The sequence below is a fragment of the Pipra filicauda genome, unplaced genomic scaffold, assembly GCF_003945595.2.
Source record: "Pipra filicauda isolate LSUMZ 115617 unplaced genomic scaffold, ASM394559v2 scaffold115_size4368891_pilon, whole genome shotgun sequence".
NCBI lineage: Eukaryota > Metazoa > Chordata > Aves > Passeriformes > Pipridae > Pipra > Pipra filicauda.
Window position 1 is genome coordinate 3,242,869 of NW_024103607.1, and position 27,873 is coordinate 3,270,741.

Here is a 27,873-nt window from a genome sequence, read left to right on the forward strand (position 1 = left end):
GGCGGGCAGGGAGTGGGAGGCGAGGCTGCCACCGGCCAATGACGTAGCGCCGTCCCGCACCCGAGAGCCCGCCCTGCAGTCCCATTGGCGGGCGGAGCCGTCCATCTTGCGGCGCGGCGGCCAATGCGGGGCGGTGCCGGCGGCGCCGTTGCTCCGCCCCGTCTCGGTGTGTGAGCGCTCGGTGAGGCGGCGGTCACGTGTTGTTTTGCTCTTTAGTTGGGGCACTCGGAGCGCGATGTGTTACTTACGGCGAAACTCCCGCCGGCGTCGGCAGCACCAGCGGGAGCAGCGGCGGACCGGGAGCGGCAGCGGCGCCGCCGGTACCCGAGCCGGGGAGGACGCCGGGCGGCCGCCGGCAGCACCCGCTGCTTAGAGGCGACAGCAGAGGACCCCGCTGCGGCTCCGAGCAGCCGCGTTCTTCTACGGAGGAATAACTTTATTTTACCTGCTTCTCTCAATTTTTCCTTTATTTTTTCTTTTTCTTCTTTTTTTTTCGCCGCGGCACTCGGTTCTCGGTTCCGCTCCGCGTCGGCGGCAGCAGCGAGAGGAGCCGGGCGGTGCTCCCGCCGCAGGGCTGGGGATGGCGAGCCCCGCCGTGCTGGGGCTGCTGCCCCCCCTGAGCTCCCCGCCCGGCCCCAACCTCAACAACAACAACAACAACAACCAGGGCGTGAGGAAGTGCGGGTACCTGCGCAAGCAGAAGCACGGCCACAAGCGCTTCTTCGTGCTGCGCGGCCCGGGCGGCGGCGGGGAGGAGGTGGGGGGCGCCCGGCTGGAGTACTACGAGAGCGAGAAAAAATGGAGGAACAAGTCCGGGGCGCCCAAGCGGGTGATCGCCCTGGACTCCTGCCTCAACATCAACAAGCGGGCGGACGCCAAACACAAGTACCTCATCGCCCTCTACACCAAGGACGAGTACTTCGCCGTGGCTGCCGAGAACGAGCAGGAGCAGGAGGGCTGGTACCGGGCTCTCACCGATCTGCTCAATGAGGGCAAGGCGGCCTGCCAGGGGTCCCCCCACCGCCACCTCGCCTCCCCCTTCTCCGCCTCCTGCAGCGCGGCCGCCGCCTCCCTGGCCGCCGCCGGTGAAGACCTCAACTACGGGCTGATCGCGCCGGCCACTGCTGCCTACCGGGAGGTCTGGCAGGTGACGCTGAAGCCCAAGGGCTTGGGGCAGAGTAAAAACCTCACCGGTGTCCACCGGCTCTGCCTCTCGGCCCGCACCATTGGGTTCGTGCGTCTCAACTGCGAGCAGCCCTCGGTCACGCTACAGCTGATGAACATCCGCCGCTGCGGCCACTCCGACAGCTTCTTCTTCATCGAGGTGGGGCGCTCGGCCGCCACCGGCCCCGGCGAGCTCTGGATGCAGGCGGACGACTCGGTGGTGGCCCAGAACATCCACGAGACCATCCTCGAGGCCATGAAGGCGCTGAAGGAGCTGTCCGAGTTCCGGCCTCGAAGCAAGAGCCAGTCGTCCTCCTCCTCTTCCTCCGGGGGGGCCGGCGGGCCCGGCGGCAGCGGCGCCTCCGCCACCCACCCCATCACCGTGCCCGGTCGCCGGCACCACCACCTGGTCAACCTGCCTCCCAGCCAGACCGGCCTCCTCCGCCGCTCTCGCACCGACAGCCTCGCCGCCGGCGCCGGCACCAAGTGCACGCCGTGCCGAGTGAGGACGGCTAGCGAGGGTGACGGCTGCCGGGTGGGCTCGGCGGCCGGCAGCCCCATGAGCCCGGGCCCCGTGCGGACCCCCCTGAGCCGCTCGCACACGCTCAGCAGCGGTGGAGGCCGGCAGGCGGGGAAGCTGCTGCCGGTGCTGGCCGGCGGCGGGCTGCAGAGCAGCCGCTCCATGTCCATGCCCGCCTCCCACTCGCCCCCCTCTGCCACCAGCCCCATCAGCCTCTCTTCCAGCAGCGGCCTCGGCTCCGAGACTGCCCATCCGCATCACCCGCAGCGCCCGTCCAGCGGCAGCGCCTCCGTCTCCGGCTCCCCCAGCGACGCCGGCTTCATGTCCTTCGACGAGTACGGCTCCAGCCCGGGCGGCGACCTGCGGCCCTTCTCCTCCTCCTCCACTGCCAGCAACCGCAGCAACACTCCCGAGTCGATGGCCGATACCCCCCCGGTCCGGGACCCGGGGGGCGGCACCGATCTCTACGGCTACATGGCGATGGAGCGTCCCCCGAGCGGCCGCCTCTCCTACCGGCCCTGCCCCGACGCCGCCGGCGACAGGTGCCATCGAAAGCGGACCTATTCCCTGACCACGCCGTGCCGGCAGCGACCCGCCCCACCTCAGGTCTCCTCCGCCTCCCTCGACGAGTACACGCTGATGCGCGCCACTTTCGCCGGCAGCGCCGGCCGCCTCTTCCCCTCGTGCCAAGCCGGGGCTTCCCCCAAAGTGACCTACACCCCATACCCCGAGGACTACGGGGACATCGAGATCGGCTCCCACCGCAGCTCTGGCAGCAGCAGCACCAATTTGGGGCCGCCGGCAGCAGGTGGTGGTGGGGGAGATGATGACGGCTACATGCCCATGACCCCTGGTGTGGCCGCAGCCTTAGGGCAGGGAAGCCGGGGCGGCGATGATTACATGCCCATGAGCCCCACCAGTGTGTCTGCCCCCAAGCAGATCCTGCAGCCCCGGACAGGGGTGGGGAGTGGGTCCCCTGGGAACGGGAGCAGCTACAAGACCAGCTCACCTGGGGAAAGCTCCCCTGATGATAGTGGGTACATGCGAATGTGGTGTGGTTCCAAGCTATCTGTGGAGAGCTCAGATGGAAGACTGAGTAACGGAGACTATATCAATATGTCCCCTCGGGACCCCCAGCATGGGCCCCAGGTTCCCTCCCTTACCCCCCCTGACTTCTTTTTTGCCCCATCAGGGCATGGGTCCAGTGAGCCCTTAAAGCCCGGCTGCTATTCATACAGTTCCTTACCCCGCTCCTATAAGAGCCAGGGATTGGCGAAGGACAGCGACCAGTATGTCTTCATGAACTCCCCGGGGAGGATGATCCCGGAGGAGGCGGTGTGTGGAGTGGGCCAGTCGCCTGCCGGCACCTTCACCCCCTCCAGCCACATGGTGCCTTCACCCCTGCGGCACAGCCGGACTGAGAGCTTCCTGAGCCAGCGGTGCCAGCGGGCAGCCCGGCCCAGCCGCCTCTCTTTGGAGACCTTGCGGACGGTGCTGCCCAGCATGAATGAGCACCCTCTGCTGCCTGAGCCCAAGAGCCCTGGTGAATACATCAACATTGACTTTGGGGATGCTGCTGTCTATTCTCCCCCCTCGCTGCCTGCTGACAGCCCGGCCTCCTCCCTGGGCTCAGGCACGGGGCAGAGGCGCTCCCCGCTTTCTGACTACATGAACATGGATTTTGGGTCACAGTCACCCTCCCAGTCAGGCACAGTCTCAGTGGGCTCCTTGGAAGCTCTCTCACCGAGCTCTTCTTCCAGCACCAGCCAGCCCAATGGGCGCTACCTGAAGGCGGCTGTGGGGGTGGCTTGTTCATCCAGCCCATCAGATGGTGGGGATTACACTGAAATGACCTTTGGCATGGCCACCACCCCACCCCAACCCATCGTTCAGAAGCCAGAAAGTGCCCGGGTCACAAGCCCCACAGCTGGGGTGAAGAGGCTCACCCTCTCTGGGGTGGAGGCTTTCATTCTCTCAAGCCCTCCCCCAGACCCAAACCGGGGGGCCAAAGTCATCCGGGCAGATCCTCAGGGGCGGAGGAGACACAGCTCAGAAACTTTTTCCTCCACCACCACTGTGACCCCAGTGTCCCCTTCCTTCGCACACAACCCCAAACGACACAACTCGGCCTCAGTGGAGAACGTGTCCCTCAGGAAAAGCGAAGGCCTGGAGGAGGAGCAGGGTAGCAGTCCCATGTGCCGCGAGACCTCAGCTGGCTTCCAGAATGGCCTCAACTACATTGCCATTGATGTAGTGGATGGGTCCCTGGCAAACTGTGACAAATCCAGGTTGAAAGCCAGGCACCTCCTGAACGGGGGCATCAATGGAGTAGAGATGAGCGCCTATGCCAGCATAGACTTTCTGTCTCACAACCTGAAAGAAGCAAGTGCTGTGAAAGGTGAGTAGCTACGTCTGACAGTGCTTGCTATGTGTGTTTGTGCCTACTGTTTGCCATCGCAGCGTTGTGTGTTTGTCGTGTAGAGCGCTATCCCTCCTTGCTTCCTTAGAAATCACTCTTATCCCCCTTTTACACATCCTGTAATAAGCAGTTTTGGAGGAATTTGGTGGCTCTTTGTATGAGAAAAAAGGTTTAATTTTGTGATATTTCCTCATGTTTCGGTTCTACTGTGCTATTATTATGAGTGTATACTTCTGGGTATCCCAATAGAAGCTGATATTTACACAGTTACTATGTTTGGGCTGTCTTTCAGTTTTCTTACGTAAAATTTTGGAAAGTGTTTGGAAAATGTGACCAAAATAGTTCATGTTAATGCAGCTTCTGAATACTACTTAAAAATGTAAAATGATTGACTTAAAAACAGGATTGTCTGACTGAGGACATCAGATTACAAAAACAATCCTTGGCTCTCTAGCTGAGAATGTCTGTAATATCAAAATGAGAAAGTTAAATTTAATACCATGGTTTTGAAATACCTTCTCTCTTGCAAAAGTTTAACAGTAAATCATAGTAAGCATGGAATGTAAATTTAAAAAAAAGTAATAATTCTTTTCAGAAGTCACTATATGCTTGAGCTGTTACACGTTGTATCACACATTTCACTTAAAGGCCCACCCTGACGGCTCAGTCCCAGCATGGATGACCAGTTGGTTGGCTTGCTTCTGTATGGATTGTAAATGTTTGGTGTTCAAAGATAAAAGCAAATTGAAGAACTCTGAAACTGTGTGTGAGAGAGAATTTAGGTTTTAAGTGTGTAGCTGTTCCTTTATTGGGGTGCTGGTTATGCTGTTGAAAGAAAAAATAAAGCAAAGAAACAAATACCTCCCCTTCTCCCCAAAATAGCAACTCACTTCCCCTCAGTGAGTGAGGGTTTGTACACAACTGGGGGCTGGTTGAGGAGGGCACAAAATAGCCAATCTGTCAAGGAGAAAAAGTTAATGATAAGACACCATTAGGAGTCCCTCGGCTCTTGAATTTATGGAAGACGTGGTAGCTTAAAGCTCTGTGCATATATATAGCTGTAATACATGTTTATGGGTCTAGCTGGGTGAAATGACATACGAAAAAGTAGTTGCTTGTAGGGGGATAAGTATTGCTTTTGTATTCACGGTGCTATAGAGGCATCAATAACAAGTGAACAGCAACAGCTTGTGTTTTCTTAGTAGCTAGTTGATTTTGAAGAAGAAAATATTTTCTCTTTTGATAGGAAGTACAGGAAGATGGAAAAGATGAGAGATCCACCGTTTGCAGAGCAAGCTTTGAACCTAATTAAGACGAGAGGATTGTTGAATGCAATGTCAGAGTTTGAAAGGATGAAGGCTTATTCTGAATGACTGGAAGGGTTGAGGGCAGAGCCTTATTTGTGTCTTGCTTTTAGTTTTGCTGGGGTCGTTTTCAGGATCCCTGTGGCTTGCCCGAGCCCGGTGTGGATGCTGCAGCCCCCGCTCTCCTTGCCCGGCCTTGGGATGGCGTTGCCGGGCGCCAGCAGACGATCACGCCCCTTTGCTTTGCAGACGGATTTTTCACAAAAACGAGGAGCTTTTTTTGAGCCACCTACAGCCCCAACTGCAAACCAAGCCCAGTGTTGGGAAAGAGCTATTTCCACAGCATTCCCCAAACTGCTAACCCTAAGGCGGGAGGAGGGGGGCGGGAGAGGGCGGGCACCGGTTACCGGGAAAACCCGGCGCGGGAGCGCGGCCGGCATCCCGGCGGCACGCGGGAATGGGAGAGGCTGTCGGTCAGATAAGGAGGGGGGAACGACCGCTGTCCTTCCCATCCAGTAAACAAAAGGATAACGCAGCCGTGTTAATGTGGTACTCGGCGTACAGCGGAGAGGGCTCAGTGCTGCTGCATGTGTTTGTCCAAGGATGGTTATAGGCTTGCCTTATTTTAATATTTAATCTGCATGCGTGTTTGTTTTTCCTCTTTCCCGTAAGCTTCTAAACGCAGGTCACGTGGAGAAGTGGTGCGGGGAGGCTCGTTGGGATTGACCGGCTCGGTAGGAGGTGGGCGGAGATTCTCCAGCACCTCGCTTCCCTGAGAGGGGTGCCAGCCTGTGGGGTGCACTCAGGGGTACAGGGATAAATGGATGTAACCAGAGTCAGGCCAAAGGTGATAAGGAAGAACCTCACACCACCAGCATCCTCAGCCAATGGTGTGCAGGGTTGGGTACCAAAATTGAGGCATCAGGTTAATTGCACTTTTGGCAGTCAAGCTGGGAAAGTCATACCATGGGGAAGGAGAAATACATCACAAAGGACTTGATCGGTGTAAGTTGAATGAAAGCATAAACTTCTGCAAATTTCCTAGTTTCCCTTTTGGTTTTCGTTGGGATTTCACATCAAAGTTTGTTTACAGAAGGACTTCTGCTACCGTTTAGAAAGGTCAACCAGTATTGTACTAATGTATTTGAATTTCAAACATTTTGATTTGGGAGACTACTAAGAATTTCATGTTTTATAGAGAAACACATGCTTTAAAGAAAACAGTATTTTGCAGGTAAGCAAGATTATTTTAGCATTAGTCATGCAGCAGGTTTGAGAAAATCTAATTCTGTAAAAATGGTTCGTACAGGAGAGAGCTTATATAATCAGTGTTGTTTGTTTAGTTGTTTGCACTGTTTTCGAATTTTGTTTTTAACTATATTAGAAAAGTGAGAAGCTTTACTTCTTCAGAAACCAAGTGTGGCTCCTAGTAATTTTAAAACAATGGAGAATCCACATATATTTAATATTTAGAACAGGAGGCTGAGATACAGACTATACGGACAAGCCCATTGTAATTACCTTCTTAGTAAATTAACATTTGATTTGTGTAAAATACATGTAAAAAACCAGTTTGAATTCTTCCTTAAGGTTTGTAGCAGTACTTGTGTTTTCATGTGGATAAATGTTTTGAGGGAAACTAATTGTATCATTTGAAGGTGGCTGGTTTTCACATGTAGCTTGTCTCTACTATCTGTAGCTTGCCTCTGCTGCAGGGAGTGCTGTGCTTTTGGAAATCTCTCTCCATATTATCCTGTCGTGATAGAAGCAAGGAGTGCGTCCACAGCTGATGTCAAAACAGAACAGTTAAAAAGTTGCTTAACATTATAGTTTCATTTAGTTTTACTGTGTTCTGAAAATGTGAAAATATTTAATAATTGGAGAAACAATTGCCTTCATCTGAAATGTAAATAAAATAATACTGTTACTGGTTGGTTAAAGCTTGTTACTTGCTAATGATTAGCCTTTGTTCTTAAATTATGACTGCTTTTTTGCTTAAAAACATATGAACCATGTATGGATTTAATTATTTATGGAGATGTTTACACTGTTTTTTTTCATATAGTGCAAATTATTTATTCCAGTATATTTATGAGAGATTATACCCAATAATGATGTGACTTTTTATAGTGGATCTTAGTTCTCTTGAAGTCAAATGGTAGTTTTGTCTCTGTCTTAATGGGGATTTTACCGTTTGTGTGTATTCCTGAAATTCTTAAGGTTCCCATTAAATTTAGTGAATGTATAATAGGGAATTTTGCTTAATTGAAACCACCAGAATTGGGTGGTTAATCTTTAATTTTGTTTTCTTTTCCATTCACAGAGTGCTCTGTACCTTTAACTTGTAAATGTTTCTAGTAGTTGGTCTAGTTTTCTAAAAATGGGCAGATACTATGTGTAATGGTGCAAAAAAAGCTGAAGGTTCTTTTCCTCCTGTGTTAGTTTCTTTTGTCTTGATTTGTTTAAAGAAGTCATCATCTGTAATGCATCTCCTTAAGATCGTAATAAGGTGATTTTTGATAATCATGACCCCCACTCCTGCCTTGTCAATTAGCTTTCAGTTTTGTGAGGGTTTTATGGTTGCACCTAAACAATAAAAGCCTATCTTAAGAAATCTCTTCTTGTGTCTTTCTAATGCCATTTTAGATTGTTAAAGAAATAACCTTTGTTTCCTTTTTCTTTGGGATTACTTTGCACAATGAATTATATTACTAAGTTGTTTTTTTCCTTCCTCTTCATATGCCAGCTGCCATAAAGTTTTGTTTCTCAGAGCAACATGAGAATGTTTAATTGTCTCTTTAACAAAACAAATATTAATTGTAAAATTACTTCTTCAAAGTATTAAAATATTTGCTGTGTTAGAAATCTATACATTTTTAAAGTCTTTTTTTTTAATAAATCAGTTGTAGTAGTTTCTCTTACTGTAAAGTTCTGTGAAAACATCAAAACTAACAACAGAAAGAACTGAACTACTTTTAATAACTTATATAGTTTGATTATTTAACTTACAGTTAGAATTAAAAATTTGAGAGTTTTTTTTACAACCTCTCAAAATTCACTTACTGTCTTTCAGATAGCATTTTCCAGCTGACCATTTGGTCAGGTCTGAATGCTTAGGTCTGAACCTAGCAGTGCCACTTGTGAAACATGAAATATAAACTGAAATTATCTAAGATTAAATTAAGCCTTTGATATTTTAAATTATGTTGATATTTAAATTATGTTGATTATAGGGATGTCAGCTTTTTACAAGCAGATAGAATATTAAAATATGTGACATCTATTAGACTTTCATTCTTTATACTTTAAATTATGTTTAGCTATACTGATCATAGAAAGAATGTCATGGTTACTTTGAGTCATTTAAGATAAAGTGTTATAGACCAAGTTGAATGGTAGGTTTGTTCTAAACTGAACCAGTACAGTCATTGCTTAAGGCAGAGGAAATGCTTTAGGTTGATGATTGCTTCTGATTACTTGATTTCTTTCAAGATAGCTACAGAGACTAATGTTGGTTTGTAAGTAATAAGAATAAAGGAGTGTTTGAACAGAAAAAGTATTAGGACATGTTTTATATGGTGGTGTTCTTTATGTTTGGGTTTTATTAATAAGGAGAGAATAACGCGTTTCTTCACACTTGATTTACTGTTATTTTTAAACAGCGTTAGTTACACTGGAATGCTGAAGTGGTTTATAAGTTGAAACACAGCAAGCATCCACTGAAAAATTTAGCTACTGTATGTAATCTAACTTCCCTCCCTATTCAATAGCTAAATGGCAACATAGTCACATCCAGATATTTCCTGTCTATATCAGTTTTTATCTAAAAATAAACAGATATTATGTGTATTAATATATTTCTTTTTAAAGTAATAAACCTATGGCTTTTTTCTTCTGATTTTGTTGAAGTATAGTATGCTTTTTGTACTGTTTGTCCATATGTTGTTTTCTTTGTGTTCGTTGTGTTAGTCATGATATAGTCCAGCAGTTTTGTGGAAGTTTTAACATTAGGTTGGTGCAGTATGTGTAATAGCAATTTAAAGTGAATATATTGACTGATTTGATAAATTAGGACTTGTAATTATGAGGGTTTCACAACTGTTTTTGTTGTAGTTTCATAAAAAGTTTGCTTGAAGGGATCTGTGTAAGCACAGAAGTCAGTAGTATTCCTTGAGTTTTTAGAAGACCGTGTAGTGACCCCAAAGTTCAGATATGTTTTCTTTGTGTGTTTGTTGTCTGGCGTATGGTTATTTTTAAAGTTTTTGTGCATATGCACGTAGGGGGTCAAGAGTGGCAGCTTTGAAAAGCCAAGTTCAGCTGAGTAGTCCCCTTGCTGCTGGTTGTTGAAAAAGCTGGCTTTCCTACTACAGACTTTCCAAGGGAAAACTTTTTTTGTGTTTTTTTTTTTTTGTGTGTGTGTTGTTTTGTTATTGTTTGTTTTGTTTTTTTTTTACGCTTGCGTTTGTGTCAACTGCCTTTAGCTATCCAGCATGTTGGCTTCTTGGATTAGTCAGTCTGCCAGGCACTCTTGAGAACATGCAGCAGTAAACAGAGCCAGCAAAGGTGACTGCTCTCCCTGTCTTTTAAATGCAAGTTATAAAGCAGCATGGATTTTTCCCCTGCATCTCTGTCAGCTTTGGAGGAAACCAGGATTACTGGTTTAGATTGTATTTGCAGGTTCCACACTAATATAGGCAGAATGAATCCCTCAGTTGCAGGGCTGTGAGTGTTCATAGTTAAAACAAGCTTTTAAGACTTAGATATTATAAGCCTCATCCAAACCGCAGAGAAATCAATGCAGAGATTTTTACAGAGGATGACCTAAAAATACATTTCATAGAGTGTTAAAGTGCTAACATATATAGTAACATTTGAGGCTCACTCAAAGAGAGCAGTAGTTTGTAATCTCTGGATTGCCAATGAAATGGTAATGAGTAACTTTCCTGAAGAATAGGTAAGTGCCTGCATATTTCTATGGAGTTATACTAGTGCTTGGTAGCTGAGGTGACAAATTGACCACTAAACTAGGACTGTTTAGGAGAGTTGTTCAATCCGATGATAAAAAATGCCTTTAGAAATTGATTTAAAAGACCAAAGACAATACTTGGAGTTCTGTTACTGTTTTTGCTTTAACAAATAGTTTTCAAACAGAGGTTCTGAATTTTTTATCAATGGTAATGACCCCAAATTGTGTGTAGGTGTATCAAAAATAGTAATTTAAAAAAACGCAGTTCTTGTTCTCAGTAAAGGACTATACACTCTGGAAAGAGATATGTTACGAGCTAACAGTGGGGAGATACTTTCCAGAATAAACATCTTTGATACTAGGGTGGTGGTTTTTTTTTTTCAAATCCAGAATTGCCTGTCTCAATTAAATAAAAGTTACTTTAGAGTGTGTTTTTTACCTCAGTAAATCAATCACAAAAATAGGAAAAAAAACAACCCTAGCCACAAACCTAACTCTCCACCTCTGATGGTAACATCTACACTGCAGAAGAGTAATGCAATAGCTTTATTGCATAGATTAGGAGTGATTCAGTGTTTCGTTTACATTATTTGTCAATCTCTTCAGCATCCTGGAGGAGAACACTTCCTTCCTGGCAGATGGCAGCCCCAGGGCCATGCACCTGCCATTACAAGCACTATGCAGTAGTAATCTACCCCAGCATCGCTGTTGACAAGAGGCTAATGATTAGAGACTGTCTGCCTGACAGCCTAAACAAAATAGGAACGTATTTGCCCTTCAACAAGAGGCTGAGAAATCTTAGGCAGGACAGTCAGGACAGTATGCTGAAAAATTATAATGGAATTTAGATTAGACCTCTTTGGTAGTGTTTTTAGTATGAGCCACTTTTAAGATAATGATGCTTCAAAAAGCAATGTCTCAAAGAAGGGATTTTCTGCTTCTCTGGCAGAGTGATAACTGGCTTTATATTAATAGCTCAGTGTTGATGGGAGGAAAGCTTGGGCTGGTGTGATTTAGCTGGCTGTGCCACTATCCTCTGCGGCATAGTCTGCCCTCGCTGCAAGCAGGGAGTTAGATGTGCTTGCGCTGGCAAATGAGGCCATAAGCAGTGTTAGAATGACAGAATGTCTCTTTAATTGTTTGAATGGCACGTTTGCTGCTTGCATAATGCATTCCCATTTCAATAATTTGATTTGTAATTTGATATGTTTTTATTATGTCATTAGACCAGGATCTCTTACTTTATTTTTTGTTCATTTCTGTTATGCATATGTGTGTGTTTGCTTTTCTTCTTTGAAACTAGTGTGGGCGATGTTTCTAGGGGACACTACCCAAGGCAAGGGTATCTTTGAACTAGGCCAGGATGTTCTTTGCTAAATTTAAAAACTACCCAAATATTACCCAGAGTTTGTAGGGTATTAAGCAGGATTACATGACGCACGGATTAGACATTGTTGAGCAGCTTGTTTTTGTTGAAGGGGTCAGAAATGGAGGCACTGGGGCTTTAGTGTGATGCCAAAATAGCAAACTTGCTGATAATCAGAAACAGCAGAAGCTTCTTAGAAACAGTAGAGCATTGTGGAGAGTTTTCCAAGCTTTTCCAAGTGATGCTCTAGTAAAGTTTGTTTGATATGTGCCGTGATGATGAGTGTAAGGTATGAAACTTATTGTTCCATTGAGTTTCAATTTACAGATCTGTTTTACAGATATCTTAAAGTAGACTAAGAACATGACTATAAGTGGAACGTGAGGCAGAGGACTTTGATTCTCTTCAGTAAAAGACAAATCAATAAATCATTCCAGTAACAGTGGGAAAATCATGTCAATGAAATAAGATCTAAGCAGTTTTAGATTTGCCTCTTGCATTTCCTCCGAGGCAGTATATTATTTAAAAAACAGTGTTTAAGGCAGTCATAATGTCCAGTTTAACACCTCATTAAATTGATTAGCATTGTCAAATTAATGTATTGAATGAGAATTAGGAAAATTTTTTTGTTGTTGTTTGCTTTGGATCTAGGCTTTTGTTCAATCAGTCTTGTGGCTTCTGGTGACCAAGACATCTGACAGTCTTTTGGGGCAGAGTTAGACTTAACTCTTACATAGAAAGCAGTGATGTTGAATAGTTACTCAAGAATAAGAAAACAATAATGACTTTCGCTTAGTCTTACTTCTCTGGTGAAGATAACTGAGGCTATAGAAACTTATTTGCAATAACTGGTGATGTTACATTTCAGCATTATTTAAAAGAATTAGGGAAAAATTGACAAGCAGACACAAACCTCATCAGTTTTCCCGTTAATACAAAACTCTTTTACATCACCGAGTTGACTGCTTCAACTACCGTGGTCTCTCCCATGCTTGAATTACTGAGAAGTTCAGGTGTGAATTTCTTCTGTAGTCTTTTTACTGGTTTCTCTGATACTGATTTTTTCAAAAACTTCAGGAAGTGTTTTTTAGTTTACTTTAAAAGGCAGACCAAAAGTTAGGTGATGTGTCTAACCAAAATTTTCACTTACACCTAAAAAAGACTTTTGGTGACAGAATTATGAGATTTGGAACTGAAAGGTGGAGGTAAAGTTCTTCTGTAAGGCAGTTGCACTCAATTGTGTTCTAACACCATTCATTTTTACATCATAAAAGTTTGGAAAAATTTATATGAGGATGGGCTTGCATCTTTTACAAGATATTTCAGTCCCAAGCAATTAGTTCTGTCAAAATTAATGAAATATAACTATAATAATACTGTCTCTTTAACATAACAAAAAGTTACACTTTCATTTTAACAATCCTGTACAGAAACAATAAAGATTTGTGTTGATGATTACTATGAAAGTTGTTTGTGAACTACAATGAGGCACTATTATAAAATTATTTACAGCTAATTAGTTTTGATCTGGCATAGAACTTTGAACACTTATGTTTGGATTTGGAATCAGTCTTGTATAACTTCATGCAAGGTTACATAATTCCCTGAATGGTGAAGTTACAGAATTAGTGCTCGTGAGTTTAATAATAGTTATAGAAAATGAACTATGTGGAGGACCATTAGGAATAAACATGTGTGTGTATGTATATATATATATATATATGTATATATATATATATGATCCTGAGGCACACAATACTTGAAAGAATTGGCCATAAACTTAAAACTGTTAGTACTTACTGTTTTATAATCCCAATAGGCTAGCAGTTACTCTCACAAATACCAGAGAGAGACTTAACATACTCTAACGAGTGCTAGGATAGTATTGCTTTCCTTTCGATATCTACAGAAAGATGACTTATTATACTGTTCTGTTTTAATCTTTAAATACCAAATGAAAATTCTGTGAAGATAAGCTTTTAACTTTAACCAGTGTATTTTTAAATAAATGGTAGATTGTGTGAGTTCTAAATAAATAAATTGATGGTACTTGGTTGTTGAATGTTAGCCATTAGGATGATTTCCAGATGCACTGATGTATTTCAGCACTATAAGTGATTTCTAATCTGTGTCCTCTTTTCCCTCCCACCCCCCCTCAGTATGAATATTCAAGGGACAGTAAACTGAGAGGTTTGTAAGATATGGTAACATGAGATAGTACACTTGTTATTTAAAAAAAAAAAAAATCACAACTTGATAGTAGTGAAATATAATTGATTTTTAGTAGAACTAGGATTCAGCCCTCAGGATATAAATTGATGGACTTCTATTTTAGTAAATGTACACTTGACTGTGCTAGGAAGTGTAAACAATACTTAGATCTTGCAGCTTGAGTGAACATAGTCAAACTGTTGTACCTGAATGCAGAGAGAGCGGGACTCTGCTGTGAATGAGCTATGTAGGATGTTTGTATACCAGGCTGCTCTTTGATGGAGTCATTGTTAGAGGTCATTTAGAGAGTCCTCTGAGTCTGAAATTAAGGAATTCCTTAAATGTTGAGTCTGCTTCATCTGTCATGAATGTGGCAAGCATTAACTTGCCGTACTGGCCACGTGGATGCTATGTTGTTATATTAAGAGAAAATGCTGCAGCGTTTTCTATTCCTCTCACTCCTCAGTAGATGTTTTCAATTTTCTTTATTCTCATAGTTTGGCTGTTGTCACTTTTACGAGGTGACAGTACTTCATCCATACTGTTCTAAAAAAACATACTGGGAGTTATTTACATGATATTTTGTGTCATGTAGTCTCAGGCTTGTATTCTGCTTATTTTGTTAAAGTATTCTACTCTACTTTGCTAAAGAATAATATTAATTTCGTGCAGCTTGCACTGTTTCCTTAATAAGGCATAGGAGAAACAGAATGAAGGTTTTATAATAAAAAAGAAAAGGTGCTGGGACTTACAACATGTACATAGGAAATACCGGGCTCTGTTGAGGAGTGATGCGTAGGAGACAACTTTAAACTCTCCACGCTGAGTGGAATGAAGTGTATACATCCTGTCTTTAGTCAGGTGCCTCTTTTATCAGGCACTCATTTTTTTTGCTTGTCTTCCTGAGGCATTTTCTTGTGTTTCGTATTGGGCTACCTGAGCAGCTGACTCTTCTTCATTCTTCTCTGGAGGCAAAGTTAAGTTCTGCTGAAGATGGCAAAACAGTAGACAAATAAGTCTTCTATTGAAACTTTATATTAAATTTCTTCTTTGCCATATTTTTTTTTACCATGTAATCACATTGTTTTATTAGACTGTGAAGTGGCTTTATCTTATTCGTTAGTATAGCTGTGTTTTTCTGTGTGTGTGTGTGTGCACCCGATTAAGATGTTATTTTTGATTCTGTAGTCAAAGAAACATTCCAGTATGTCTCAAAATATATTAACTTATTTGCATCAGATACATTTTATTTTATTTCGCTAGGTAAGAATTAGCCTTGTTTGTATTTGATACATAAAAGCCTGTTGTCTCATCAGTTCAGAAAAGCACTGTGCTAAAAATAATTAGATTTGGTAATTGTCAGTTAATTGAGTAGCAGGAGAAACTTGTCCAAATTCCATGATCTAGTTTAGGAAAAACATTGAAAAGAAGCAGACCCATTCTGTACAGGATATAGTATAATGTGGCTATGACTGTTGGAATGAACAGCATTGCCATCTGTCTTAAATCTGAAATTGTTTCTTCATTGGATCAGCTGGTATTGGAAGTTTTTTTTCCTACCAGGTGTGTTTGTCTTGCTGTATATGGTGATACCATTCTCTAACTTCTCCTTTGGTTCTGTAATGTGTAACTTTGACATGGGTTTCCAAGATTTTTCATAGCAGTGGTGAGATATTAACAGGGAGGCTTGGAACCATTTCTCTTCTTTCTCATTGATCATCTTAGGTTCTTTTTTGGGCCATTTGTGGCCGTATATTATCTTTCTGGAATAGTAATAATTATTGCTTCAATTAATTTTTTCAGTGTACTTTAAAAATAGCTACTGGAAATAAGAACCTCTGATATGGTCCACGGACTACTTTATACTGTAATTTGGAAATCTGTGATATGGAGGAACCAGTCATTTACAGCCTGTTCATGTTGGGTTTATTTTATATGTGTTTTATGGGTATGGTAAAGTGATTTTGCCCAAGTCTTAATCCTGCTGTATAGAAATGTGTTTCTGTACTCTATTGTCTCAAACATAAATTGAATCTGCCTTTTTCTTTCGTTGTTGATAGTTGGAGAGGCTGAGGCATCGAAGTGAAAGACACTGTCAAAATTGTTTTGCCTTTTATTAGTGCTTCAGGTTGCTTGATATTTTTTTTCCCCTCCTTGTAAACAGGCATCTTGTGTTTGCTGCGGAAATGTTTTTGTAGGATTGTTTAGCACAGACAGGATGGGATTATTTGCAAGCCGAGGGAGGATATTCCAGAGGAGGCCATTTATCTTTGTTTTTCCTCACAGATTTTGTGGAATTCAGCTGTGCTGGGTTCCTGTTTTGATCTGATGGACATGACTATAATTGAAAGGCAGAGGCTAGAGGTTGACCAAATATTAAGGGACCTTCACGTAGGTGTCCTGAGTGAAGCTGCTTGATGTCTTTTATGTTGCAGATTCCAGCTCAAGTGTTTCCAATATGTCCTAAGGGTCCATGTTCCTGTTTTAGATTTCTACATATATGGTGGTTTTTTTGATCTAGCCAGTGTTCTTGCACTTTTTGCAGAACTGAGAGATTTGGCCCAGTCTGTAGTCACTTAATTTGTACCTTATTAGGAGCCTACTGAAGGAGTTCTCCTAAAATAAGGATCTGGCTTCTGTAATTAGTCACTAGAAGGATACAGGTGCCTTTTAAGTATTGAAGAGGCTGACTGAATTGGAGATTGGCACAAAGCTGTCTCCCCTGAACGTGGAGAGAGCTCATAAATGGAATACCGAACTTCCAGAGATCTGCAGCTTGTGAGATCAACCTTGTTGTGTGGAGTCTATTTCAAGCAGAAGGACTTGAAATGAGACTGATATTTGTATGTGGATCAGCTGGCATAGCTAAGTATTCCTGCCTGACCCAGACTGTACTTCAGTTAGTTGATGATGTGTATTGTACTTGTGCAGTAAATGTGAAATTAAAAGGGATTTGCGGTTTGTTTGTTTGTTTGTTTTCCTAGCTGTGCAGCTGCTGCACTGTTGGCTGAACACTTTCCAGTATTTTTCCTGGTCAATTACAATATGGGAAATATGCAACAGTATTGGGGCCCTATCACTTGCAAGCAAACTTGGGCTTTAAAGGTGCAGATGCCTTGGGGGAAATACTGGTATTTTGCAAAGTATTTCTTTGTGGCACTGTCTGCAATCTTTCTGTTTTTGACAGAGCAAACTTCTAGAGCAGCATCATAGCTTTATAAAGTTTCGGCCACTGCATGATATCCTACAGGAAGTCATAGTTCCTTGATGTGACATCGAGAGGTGTTCATCACACCTATTCGAGATGTCCTAAGCATCTTTAAAGAGCTGGGATGCTGGCAATGGGAGAAAATACATGCAGGTCTTGATGTACTGGAAAGCCTCCCTGAACTTTAGGGAAATTCTCTGCTCAGCATTGAGGGACTAGAGCCAAACTCTAAAGTATCGCATCTTGAGTGACATAGATGGGCTTTAATTTGTTTTATAGAAACAATCCTGGCAACATGATACAATCTCAAAAAGATGACAATGTCAGTTATATAGGTGTGTGGTCAGATATATTGGTATAAGTAAAATGCATTTTTTAAAAATACTGTATCAGTTACTGATGAGTAATGATAATTTCCTTTTTAAGGAAATAATTTCCTTTTTAAGGAAATTAAGTGTAATTGATTGCTTATAAATATATTTAATGGCAAAAAATGTAGAGAGCCATAAAACAAAACAAAGACACCTGTGTAAGAGCACTTGGGAGAGAAGGAAAAAAATGGTGAAACAGTAGAGTAGAGCTCTTTTTCTGTAAATATTTACTGAGAACTTGTGTAATTACAGAAGAATGTGCATCTTGCTCTGGAGCGCGTAATGTTGCATATAACCAACACTAATTTTTTACTCTTTTTAAAAACAATCCCTTTGAAGTTTTGGGAAAAGTGCTGTGAAGCACACTGACAGCATAGTATTTTTCATACTTTAAATTTGGGGTTTTTTTCTTGAGGAAAGTAACATTTTTTACGGCAGGTCTCATAGCTGAAAAAACAAATAAGTGCTGTTTTCTAAACTGAGATTCATTGCATGTCTCAGATATTCTTGTTTCTTAGGGTAGGTAAAACCTGGCACTTTGCATTCACTTTTGGCATCTGTTTTGTCTTGCAGAGCAAATCAGTGTGGGCTTGCTTCACTTCTTTTTCTGCAATAAGCTCTTAGGTGGGGAGGATTCGAGGTGCATCCAGTGGAGCTGGGAACAATCTCATTCATTCAGTATAATCTGTGTTTCTTGCTTGTGAAAGAAAGTAAAATATGAGTAAAAAAGAGAAGGTAATTATATGCTTTCTGCTATCAAATTATTTTATGACCAGCTTCCAGTTTTGAAACTGGTGTTCTCAGAAGATAAATTTCAACCACCAAAATTATTTTCCTAAACAGCTTACTACGCTCTTTGCCTCTGCTTTCCAACAGAGTATCAGTTAGCCTCCAGGAGTGATAGGTGCATGATATTTATCATGACCATGTGACAAAAATACATCTTTTCCTTTCATGTCTTAATATAATACTAACTTCTGTATGCAATAAAATCCATACCAGCTTCAGAAAGAAATGCTAATTCATCTCGAGCTTAAAGTCAGAGTAGGAAGTTACAGATGCCTGTTTGTTTTAAAAATGTAACATAAAACTGTTTTTTTTTTATTTTTCGAGCATTTCTCAGAAACGTATTTAATGCAAGGGAGAATCGAATACAATCTGTAAATAATAGGTCTACAAATATTGTTCTTTGAGGCATCATTTTAGCTTGATTTACCAGGGTGTTTGACTGTTTATTGAAGGAATAGTGGGAAATGTCTCCTGGGGATTGTGTTAGAGAAAGAATGGCTGTTTTCGAGAAGACTTAGTGGGCTTCCGTAGAGGGATAACTATTAGGGCTCTCAAGCAGGTGAAGGAGTTGAAACCAACAGGGTGAGGGCAGCTCACTAAATTTGTGAATCTGGCTTTCAGACAGTATCCACTGTGCCAGCGGTTGCTGTGGGTCTACAGTACAACTCTAGAGTCTACAATACTAAGGAAGTTAGCCGGCTTGTCCTTGTAGGTAAATCAGTAGAAACTGGATGAGAACTTTGAGAGGTATCTCCACATGCATGTCTTCCTCTAGGAATGAGGAATGCTCCAGTTTTCTCAAAGACTTTGTAAATCTGAAGCCGCTTTTGATATGAGGTACCTAAGCCCATTTGGCAGTGACAGAGGCAGGGATCAGTCTTTCAGAGTGCCTGGATGAAGTGTTTCTGTTCCCCTCCCCACAATATTTACATGGTTAGAGCACTTACCCAGCACTGACCAGTGTCCAGTACCTTTCTGGATGAAAAAAAATCTCAGTCCTCTTTCCCCCCTCCTCATCTTACAGCAGATCTTTGCCATATATTCTTTGGTAGAGTCTCTTGTTCTTTCTTACTGAAGCTGTTTTCATGATATTAGATTTTCACTGTAATGGAAAGGGAGAGTGAACATGACTTCCCACAACTTACATGAGTCCTTATCTCTGTTCCTATTAATATTTAAATTTTTAATATGAATAATTTTTCAGTTTAGTCAGTGGAAAAGATTGCTTTTTATCCCAAGTGAGAGAGAGAAAAAGCATGCTTTTAAGCTCTTTGAGAGTACTCTAATGTTGTGTTTTCAGGCATGTGGGTGGAGGTAGCCTAGTGGCTCAGGAGCAGCTGTTGAACTTTGGTATTGTCCATTGATACTTAGGATGGCACTCAGATTCTCACTTATGGATCTAACCAGAAGTCTGATTGTGCTTTTTTTTTTTACTTCACTGTTAGCTGCCTGAAATAGGACAGCCAACTCTGACAGCATTTCAGTCGGCAGTTGTGTGAGAATATCAGGCTCTACTTACAAGAACTCTTCTTCCTTGTTGACCTTGTTAATGACTACTGATATAAATTAGAAGAGGGACAAATATGCCTTTGACATCCCAGCTGAGCAGACTTCCCAGCAATTGTAAAGGTCTGTAAAAGGATATGATCTCTTTTTCCTAAAATAATACCAAGTTGTACACCTCACAGAGTTTGGGATCTTTCAGAACTCTTATTCATCACAGCCCAATATGAAATAGGACAGAAGAATTGTTGCTTAGAAGTGGCTGTTTCTTCCCATTGACTCTAAGGAGTTAGAGTGACTAGCTCCTCATAGGGTGAGTAGGTCAGAGATGTGGAGGTACACACAAGGCTTGGTAGAATTTAGCTGAGTCCTGCCTGGTCTGTGCTGTTGGGGCAGGTGTGCTAATTCAATTGTTGTTGTTTCTCCAAAGATGGGGTGGGTAGGTAGTTCAGTGTATTAGTCACCAATCCTTTCTACCCTAGCCCTTTATCATTTGGAAAGCGAGCATGTTGTTTTGCAAAAATTCTGTCTCTTAAGAAACTTGCAGCCTCACTTTGTATGCAAATATTGCTGACAGGCTGCACCTGGGAAGAGCTGTTCTCTCTCCTTGGTGTAGTGAAAAGAGCTGTAAAAATTAAGCCGGTCACCTCACTGAGGCCACTTTTATGATGTTGGGTCTTGAATCTACACTAATATAGGAATCATGTGGTGGTTGTAAGGTGGGAGGCAATTCCACTTGCATGACAATGGTCATCAATGAAGAATGTGACTTCTTGTTCCACGATGGTTAAATCCTGTGCATCCTGTGCGTGTGAACTGTGGAGTGGCTCTTGGCTCTTTGCCTGCCTGCCACAGACTAATCTTTTTCAGTGGCAGATTTTCTATATAGCTTCTACATCTTCTTCTGTGTGCATGTTTCTGTCCCTCTTACAAACTCCCAGTGGAAGGCCAGAAGGACTAAACATGTTTGTTTTCTAGGATTTTGTTTGTACAGAGAAAGCAGATGGATTTTGTTTAATTTCATGTAATGCTTTTGAATGGTTGTATACCCACCTTGCAAGGGAGAGGATAATTGAACACATTTCAGATAATACTCTGTTGAGAGGTTGTTGTCTAATTTATTGTATTCCTAATCATGAGATTAAATCACATCTATACAAACTTGTTTAATACTACACAGTGGCTGTAGCTCTGAAATTAAGAGATATAATAGCAGCTGTATTAAATTAATCCTGGGAAAAATGAACATGTCTAGCTTCTTAATTTTAAATTTGAAGTGCCTATATTTATTATAATTGATATGGAAAATGTATTTCTGGACTAGCGCTATAAATTCATTATAATGACATTTGTAAGTTTAATCCTTTATTTTCCACGTAATTACATTTTAATGTTTAGTTTTTAGTACTACAAAATGTATAAGAACATTGACAAAATTATATGAAACACAAAGTCTATCAAATTCTGAAGTCAACTAAGCATAGCCAACATTCTCGTCTGTACTTCTATTACAGACTCAATTGCTTAAACTCCAGTGTAAGATTGTAGGTAAAATAAGTGTTAGTCATGTAAATATATGGCATCAAAATACATCCAAATTATTTTGGGTTTTAGTACCTTTGGTTAAAAGTCAGCACTTATTGTAAGTTCTGGGTATTTGTCCATGACATCAGATGAACATGTTAACCTCTTGTGTGTATGCTAGGCATAAAAAACCAAAAGGTACTGCAGGTACTGACATGCAGCATCCTTTCCCAGGTAATCTTGTGTTTTGTTTCCCACTTTAGAAGATAATCTTTCTCCATGGTTATCTTAATGCAATTAAGATGATAGGATTTTTAACCATTTGACACAAGAGTTAAAAGTATTATAAAACACATTTTAGTATAGATAACTGTAGCTGAAAAATCCCTACTTTATTACTTTAAAGAAATATAGTGTATGGTTGGGGGTTTTTTTGTTTGTTTGGGGGTTTTTTTTGTTATTTGTCATGAAGAATCTATGTTGGTCAGATGCTCGCTTTTCTAAATTCATAAAACAACAGAGACATATCTAAATAACATTGCATACTGTTTCTTAGTAGAATAACATATCAAAAGAGCCTAGTTACTTTGGGCAGCATGTCTCCAATTACGACCAAGCATAACTTGTTTAAAAAATAAAAATAACATGGCTTTTTCGTTTAATAGTTTAGCTTGTTTTTCTCATCAAATGTGGAAACATTTTACTTTGGATGGATATTATTCATGGGTTTTGTGTACTTTCAGAGTGTACTACTTCATGATTTCCTGCAAAGTGTTGGTAAAGCTAATGTTCAAGCTCTGATTGAAACCTTTTCCTCTGACAGTGGCTGTACTCAGCTTTATTTCATAAGAGGAGTCCCACTGAGTGGAGCTCAGATTCCCTGGAATTACTTGTGAAGAGCCATAGCTCAGCACATGAGTTGTTCTGTTGTCTTTAGCAGGGTTACCTATAACGTTAAGTACAGTATTCATTGCATTGCTTTATGAGAGTTGGAACCAGATCAGGATTTGGCTTCTGTGCGCTTCCCCAGTAGCACCCTGGGTAGCAGGCAGGCTGTATTTGCATTTGGATGCTTGGCCAAGTTTACACCTTATGATGTGTGTGCATCTTGTGGTCCCTCCTACGAAGAAGCCCTTGGAGACTGCGGTTCAGACCATCTCTTGTTGCTGTCAATGCCAGGGCAGCACAGGGTTGATTACTATTAGGACCCATGCTGTCCCTTCCCACCCTCAGCCCCTGCCTCTCTGCTCCACTTGCTTGCTGACAGACTGCTCTGGGCGTGAAGAAGTGCTTCTGAGGCACAAAGCTACAACCTGTGCAGGCCCATCTCCTGTGAGCTGCCTGGCCAGGTATGATACATGGAGCTGGAGGAAGCTGGAGGGTCGGGAGAGTACACTAGCCCTTTCTGGGTGGCCAGCTGCCTTACCCAGTGCCATGCATCTCCTCCCAAGTGTCTGGGGTACCAAAGGCATCTCCGTGTGGGTGGGATTCACTTCCTTGGGCTGTGCTGTCTCACAGCCTGGCCTGATGCCCATGAACTTACGTGCTGTTAAGCTCCAGGTTCAGTTTTATGAATTGGAGTGTTCTTCCAGGAGAAGTTAGTTAGCAGAACCACAGGCTTAATTGGTTTGGCAGACAACAAGGGGAGGGGAAACAGAGATAAAGCCACTGAGTGATTTGTCTGGAGTCAGGGCAGAAGCCTGCAGCAGAGCTGGGGGTTCTGCGTCCGATGCCTGATCTGCTCTGGCAGTCACGCTGCCAGTGAATAAATTTACTGGTTATGAAAACCAGCAACATATTTTGCCATGAGCCACATGAATAACTGTTCTTGCCTGTGTGCTTCTTAGCAGATGAGAATTATTTTAGGAGTTAAAAAAAAATTATTCATTGCTTACTGACTTTGAAAATTAATAACCAGAGTAGATTTTCCTTAATTAGGTAACCGTTGTGTTCTCTTCACAGTATATTTAACAAGTCTATGAGTATTTGTTAGTTTCCTAGCAGTTTGTGTTGTGTGTTTATTCCTTGATTTATTCCCCAAGAAGCACTGGTGGAATCAGATGACAAAAGTTGTTTTGGAAACTCGGCAATGATCATGGATGCTTTTCTTAATAAAGCCCAAAACCAAGAGGAAACCTCAGTATTGACACAGTGCTGGACTTTATATTTTGATTTGTACATGTCCATGGAGAATGAAGTTACCAGAGAATATGTTCGTGTCCTGCAGGAATTTTTAGTTCCTGGATAAAGATGGTGCATACTGATGTGACTTGCTGTGTGAGTGGAATGTTGACCTTTGGCTCGAAATAAATAAAAGATACTAATCACTGAGGTAAAAATTAACAGTGGTATTGATTTTTTTTGTTGTTTGGTTGTTTGGTTGGGTTCTGTTTTTAGTTTAGCGTGGAACTTCCAAATTCATTTCTTACAAATAGGCTTCCTCTGAAGCTGACACTGCTATTACATGGGTAAAGTGGTAGCAGTAGTTATTTTTCCTTTCTCGATTCAAAGCTTATTCAAAACCTGATTGAAAACTTATTGAAGTCAGGGGAAGTTGTTTCATTATTGAAGACTATTTGGGGTAGATTTTGAGTTATAGGTCAGCATTATAGAGTCATTGAATGATATGTTTATTGCATCATAGACTCTTAGGCTTGTGCCCACAGTCCTATAATTCCACCTACAAAACCCTACAAACTAAGTTTGAAAGTGCTTTGAAGCATCAGCCACTTCAGCTATTCCAGTTTAATTCTGACTGGACAGTACCTGATGTACTGCAAGTACAACATCAGGTTTACTCAGTTGCTAATAATCTTCCCTCATGTCTGCCTTAGGCTGACATTCTTCTGGAACTTGTTTGTTCTCTATGCATTTTCCACTGATTTCCCTATCTGAAGACGAGATTTTTATTTTTTTTTAAACTTTATTTGGCTTTCACTATCATTTGTCCACTTTTGGGAATGTAAATTTAGTTGTCATGTTGGTTTCTATTTGAAGGAGGAAAGCAGTAATGCAGAGTCAGCACTGACCTTTAACCGTTCACTCCTTTGCCTACATGATGCATTTATGCTGCTTCCCTGAACAAAAATGGGAACGAAGTGGTTTGTTAGGCGTCTCTTCCTCAAATGAGGGATCTCTGCTGCTGTCTGAGAGCTGTCCATCCTGCCACATGTTCACCCATACAGCCATTTGGGATGATGGTGGCGGATTTGGGATGCTCTGGTTGCATCATAAGCCAGTTCACGTCCTTAATTTGAAACGCCCTTCCGAACCAAACAACAAAAGCTAGTTCACTGAAGATTCAGTGGGTAGATTTGACTTAGTTTCTGATGAGAAAAGTGGGGGCAATGAGATGCTTTCCTTTTGGTCTTGGCAGGCTAGTAATTAATCTCAGGCTGTGACATGAAGTAAAATACCAAGTAATATTCTAAGTATCTGATCATATAGTGGATCCAATTGACTCCAGCAGGACTAATTTCTTAAGTAAACCATAGCTCTGAGAGATTCAATAACAATTTAGCAATTCTTACATATATGTCAAGATATATCAGACTTTGTTTTTGTGTAAACTTGAGGGAAAAGCCTTTTTATTGGTTTATCAGAGGCTTATATGGATTAAAACTTGCACAGATAAGCACTGTACTTACTTTGACATCCAGGTTTTGTATATAATCTATTTTGGTTTTATTGTCTCAAAGGAATTAAAAATACTGAGGAGTACTCCCTTTATTGCCTCTGCAATACTTTATGATGTATACAAATATGAAAGTATTTTCATGTGAAAACCTATTCTGAACAATCTCTCCATGGTATTTTTTGTGTTGTTTAAATCATATATATGAAAATTTTTTGCCTCTTTTATTGACTTTCTTTCATTTTTCTTTTCAGAGTGAAGGAGTTAGTTTTCTGACCATGACCTCAAACAACAGAGTACAACATTCAAAGAAGCTGCTCGGCATATACCTTTTTGTTTATTTGTTTTTGGGTTTTTGTTTTAATTTTTTTTTTGTTAACTGAAGCTGCTTAAGGTTTACTTTTTATTGTTGTTATTCTTGGTCCTAACAGTTACTTACCTGTTGTGGGCCAAACTGTGCAACAAATCTAGGAGGAAGGGAAAGCAACTTGCCTAACTCATTACCTGTCCATGGCATCTATGGTATCATTTTGCTGCTGTTTTGACAGAAGTTGGAGATGCTCTTTAAATTGTAGGAACTTTTCTGCTGGCCTCTTTAACTAATGGCCAATGCCTTCATTTTCTTTTTCTTCAAAGACAGCTGTATTTATTCTTTGGCATATTAGGGGATTCTGTAACACCTGCTGAAGCAGCAAGATCTGGTATTTAGTGGCATAATTTCAAGCCTACGACAGTACTACCTCAGTTCAAAGTAAAGCCGGATTTGCGGTGTTGGTGTACGACAGGAACTCCTTTATCTCTATGCTGAGTCTCTCAAGAACGGTTGCCAGCCTTACTGAACTTGCAATGCGTGCAGTTGCTGCTGCTGCTGCTGCTGGGTTTTGAATCGCTAGCCGCAGGGTTTACTTCTCAGACAAAGCCGAAGTAGGGCACTGAAAATTCTAAAATGGCATGAAACTCTGTGAATCAGACTTGGACAAAGGATTCAGAGTAGTTAAAAAATATGAAATGTCTAACTGAAGAAACATAAGTTAAAAACATCCAACTGTATTAGAGGTATCTCTCTGTACCTTTGACACACTTGTTTAATCCTCTCTATGTAGGTGTTTATGTAGGTACTTCAGATTGCAAAAGCCTTTTCTTCTATTTACAAGCTCACTTTTGTCAGCTAACCCTGTTCTTAGCTGCGTTTCTTGTAACCAAAAATCCACATAGGCATGCTAGGAATGCAGGGATGATAATGGGTATCGGGCAGATTCAAGCGCTAATATTAACACAGTATTATCTTGCCATCTAGAAAGTCCTGATATTTGCCTTTTACTGGGAAAGCACCATTGTAGCTGCAGGCACTATTACAGGGAAGAAGGACCATTGCAGTCACTTATCCTGAGTTCTTTTAAAGGCTGCCTGTGCATCACATTTCCAGTGGCCTGAAAATCCGAGTGATGTGGCTACTGTCACAAAAGTCACATACAGCTCTTACACCAGACTAGCAGAATGTCATGCCACCTTGCTTCTCCTTCGCTAAATTTGTTGAAGAGTTTGTATACATTTAAAGGGTAGCTCCCCAGTGCCTGTTCTGATAGACATGATAGACATGTAAGTATTACTAAGTTATGAGTTACGTGAGACTTTTTTTTTAATCATTGTGCTAGGTGGAACCTGTACTTCACTATTAGCAATGCATTATCTTTGGGATTTTTTTTTTCTGAGGAAGACAACAGTCAATGTCTTACAAATACAGTGAATGGCAATGCGATCTTCCTGCTTACATGCTGAGTTTTTAGAACTGAGGATTGTATTACAAGACAAAGATGAATGTAAACTAATTTTTTCCCTACCTTATGACACACTTTATTTTTCACTGTAATTTCTGGGGTCTTAAATCACAGCAATGCATAGGCTAATACAATATTACATCTAAAATCAATTTAAATATCTGATCTGTTTGAGGTTTTTTTCTAACAATAATGTTATAAATGGTTCTCAGAATTTCTAAAATGCTGCTTGTTCAAGTCTGGAATGAAAAATAACTACATACATTTGACATTTTCTGTCTGAACCATCCCCCTGATCCCTGCCCCCACCATCACTGAGTGTGGTACCTGCTGAATTCAATGTTTTGAACGTCTCTATTTTGAAGTATCCCTCTGTATCAATTAAGAAATCGTGCCACTAAAACAAATGGCTAAAACGCATACAGCAACTTCGAAACAACTTGACAATATAGTCCATTATTCTCTATCCTGTATATTTCACAAAGGCATATGCAATACTTACATTCTTAATTTAGTTTACAGAACGGAACCAAAATGTATAAATGTTATGTTTGCTATAACTTCACGATGTATATTGGGTCTTTGTACATTTTGCCTGACTTACCTTAAATTTAAAATATTTTTTGCTATATAACCTTAACAGTTATTAAGCAGTGCTTTCTTTTTGGGTACGTATTGTTTCTGGATATCAAGATGTTAAATATATTTCTTGCTATTGTGATATGACAAGAGACTTAACTTATCTTGCTGTGTCTTCCAATGTACACGCTGTATATAAGGATAAATGTGATGCTGCTGGAGACCAGAGTAAATGGAACTAGAGTAGTGTATTGTATTTAGTCTGTATTGATCATGGATGCTCTCCTTAATAGCCATATGCAATAAAATACGTTATTTATGAAAGGAGTAAAGTATTTGCGTGCCTGTTTTCTCTGGTGGTGAAATGGATTTTTCTGGTGGTTTACATGAAATCAGTTTATTCTCTCTTTTAAATGGAAACACACTTTCTATGGTTAAATCTTAACTGCTCTGCACATACTTGCTTTCCTCTTTAACAGGTATAGCACTCCTGAAAAATCACAAAATAATTTTGAATATTTTTTAATGCTAAAAAGA

At 41.6% G+C, this 27,873-nt stretch overlaps 1 protein-coding gene across 3 annotated transcripts; it reads left to right on the plus strand.

Moving 5' to 3' along the window:
* Positions 1–219: 219 nt before the first annotated feature.
* Positions 220–27,663, plus strand: IRS2 (insulin receptor substrate 2). 3 transcript variants are annotated; one of them, XM_027743455.2, is made up of 2 exons: positions 220–4,082; positions 6,080–8,024. In XM_027743455.2, the coding sequence occupies exons 1-2, from the start codon at positions 581–583 to the stop codon at positions 6,181–6,183; spliced, it is 3,606 nt and encodes a 1,201-aa protein (XP_027599256.1). In that variant the 5' UTR covers positions 220–580; the 3' UTR covers positions 6,184–8,024. The 3 variants fall into 3 exon arrangements, with proteins under 3 accessions (XP_027599256.1, XP_027599257.1, XP_027599258.1); XM_027743456.2 differs by having other exon boundaries at positions 5,350–6,171; XM_027743457.2 differs by lacking the exon at positions 6,080–8,024 and adding an exon at positions 25,234–27,663 and having other exon boundaries at positions 221–4,082.
* Positions 27,664–27,873: the final 210 nt, after the last annotated feature.

Coding starts and splice junctions, on each gene's coding strand:
- IRS2 (XM_027743455.2), top strand. CDS start 581: ATGGCGAGCCCCGCCGTGCTGGGGCTGCTGCCCCCCCTGAGCTCCCCG. Junction 4,083..6,079: donor AGAAGCAAGTGCTGTGAAAG/GTGAGTAGCTAC, acceptor CTTTCCCGTAAG/CTTCTAAACGCAGGTCACGT.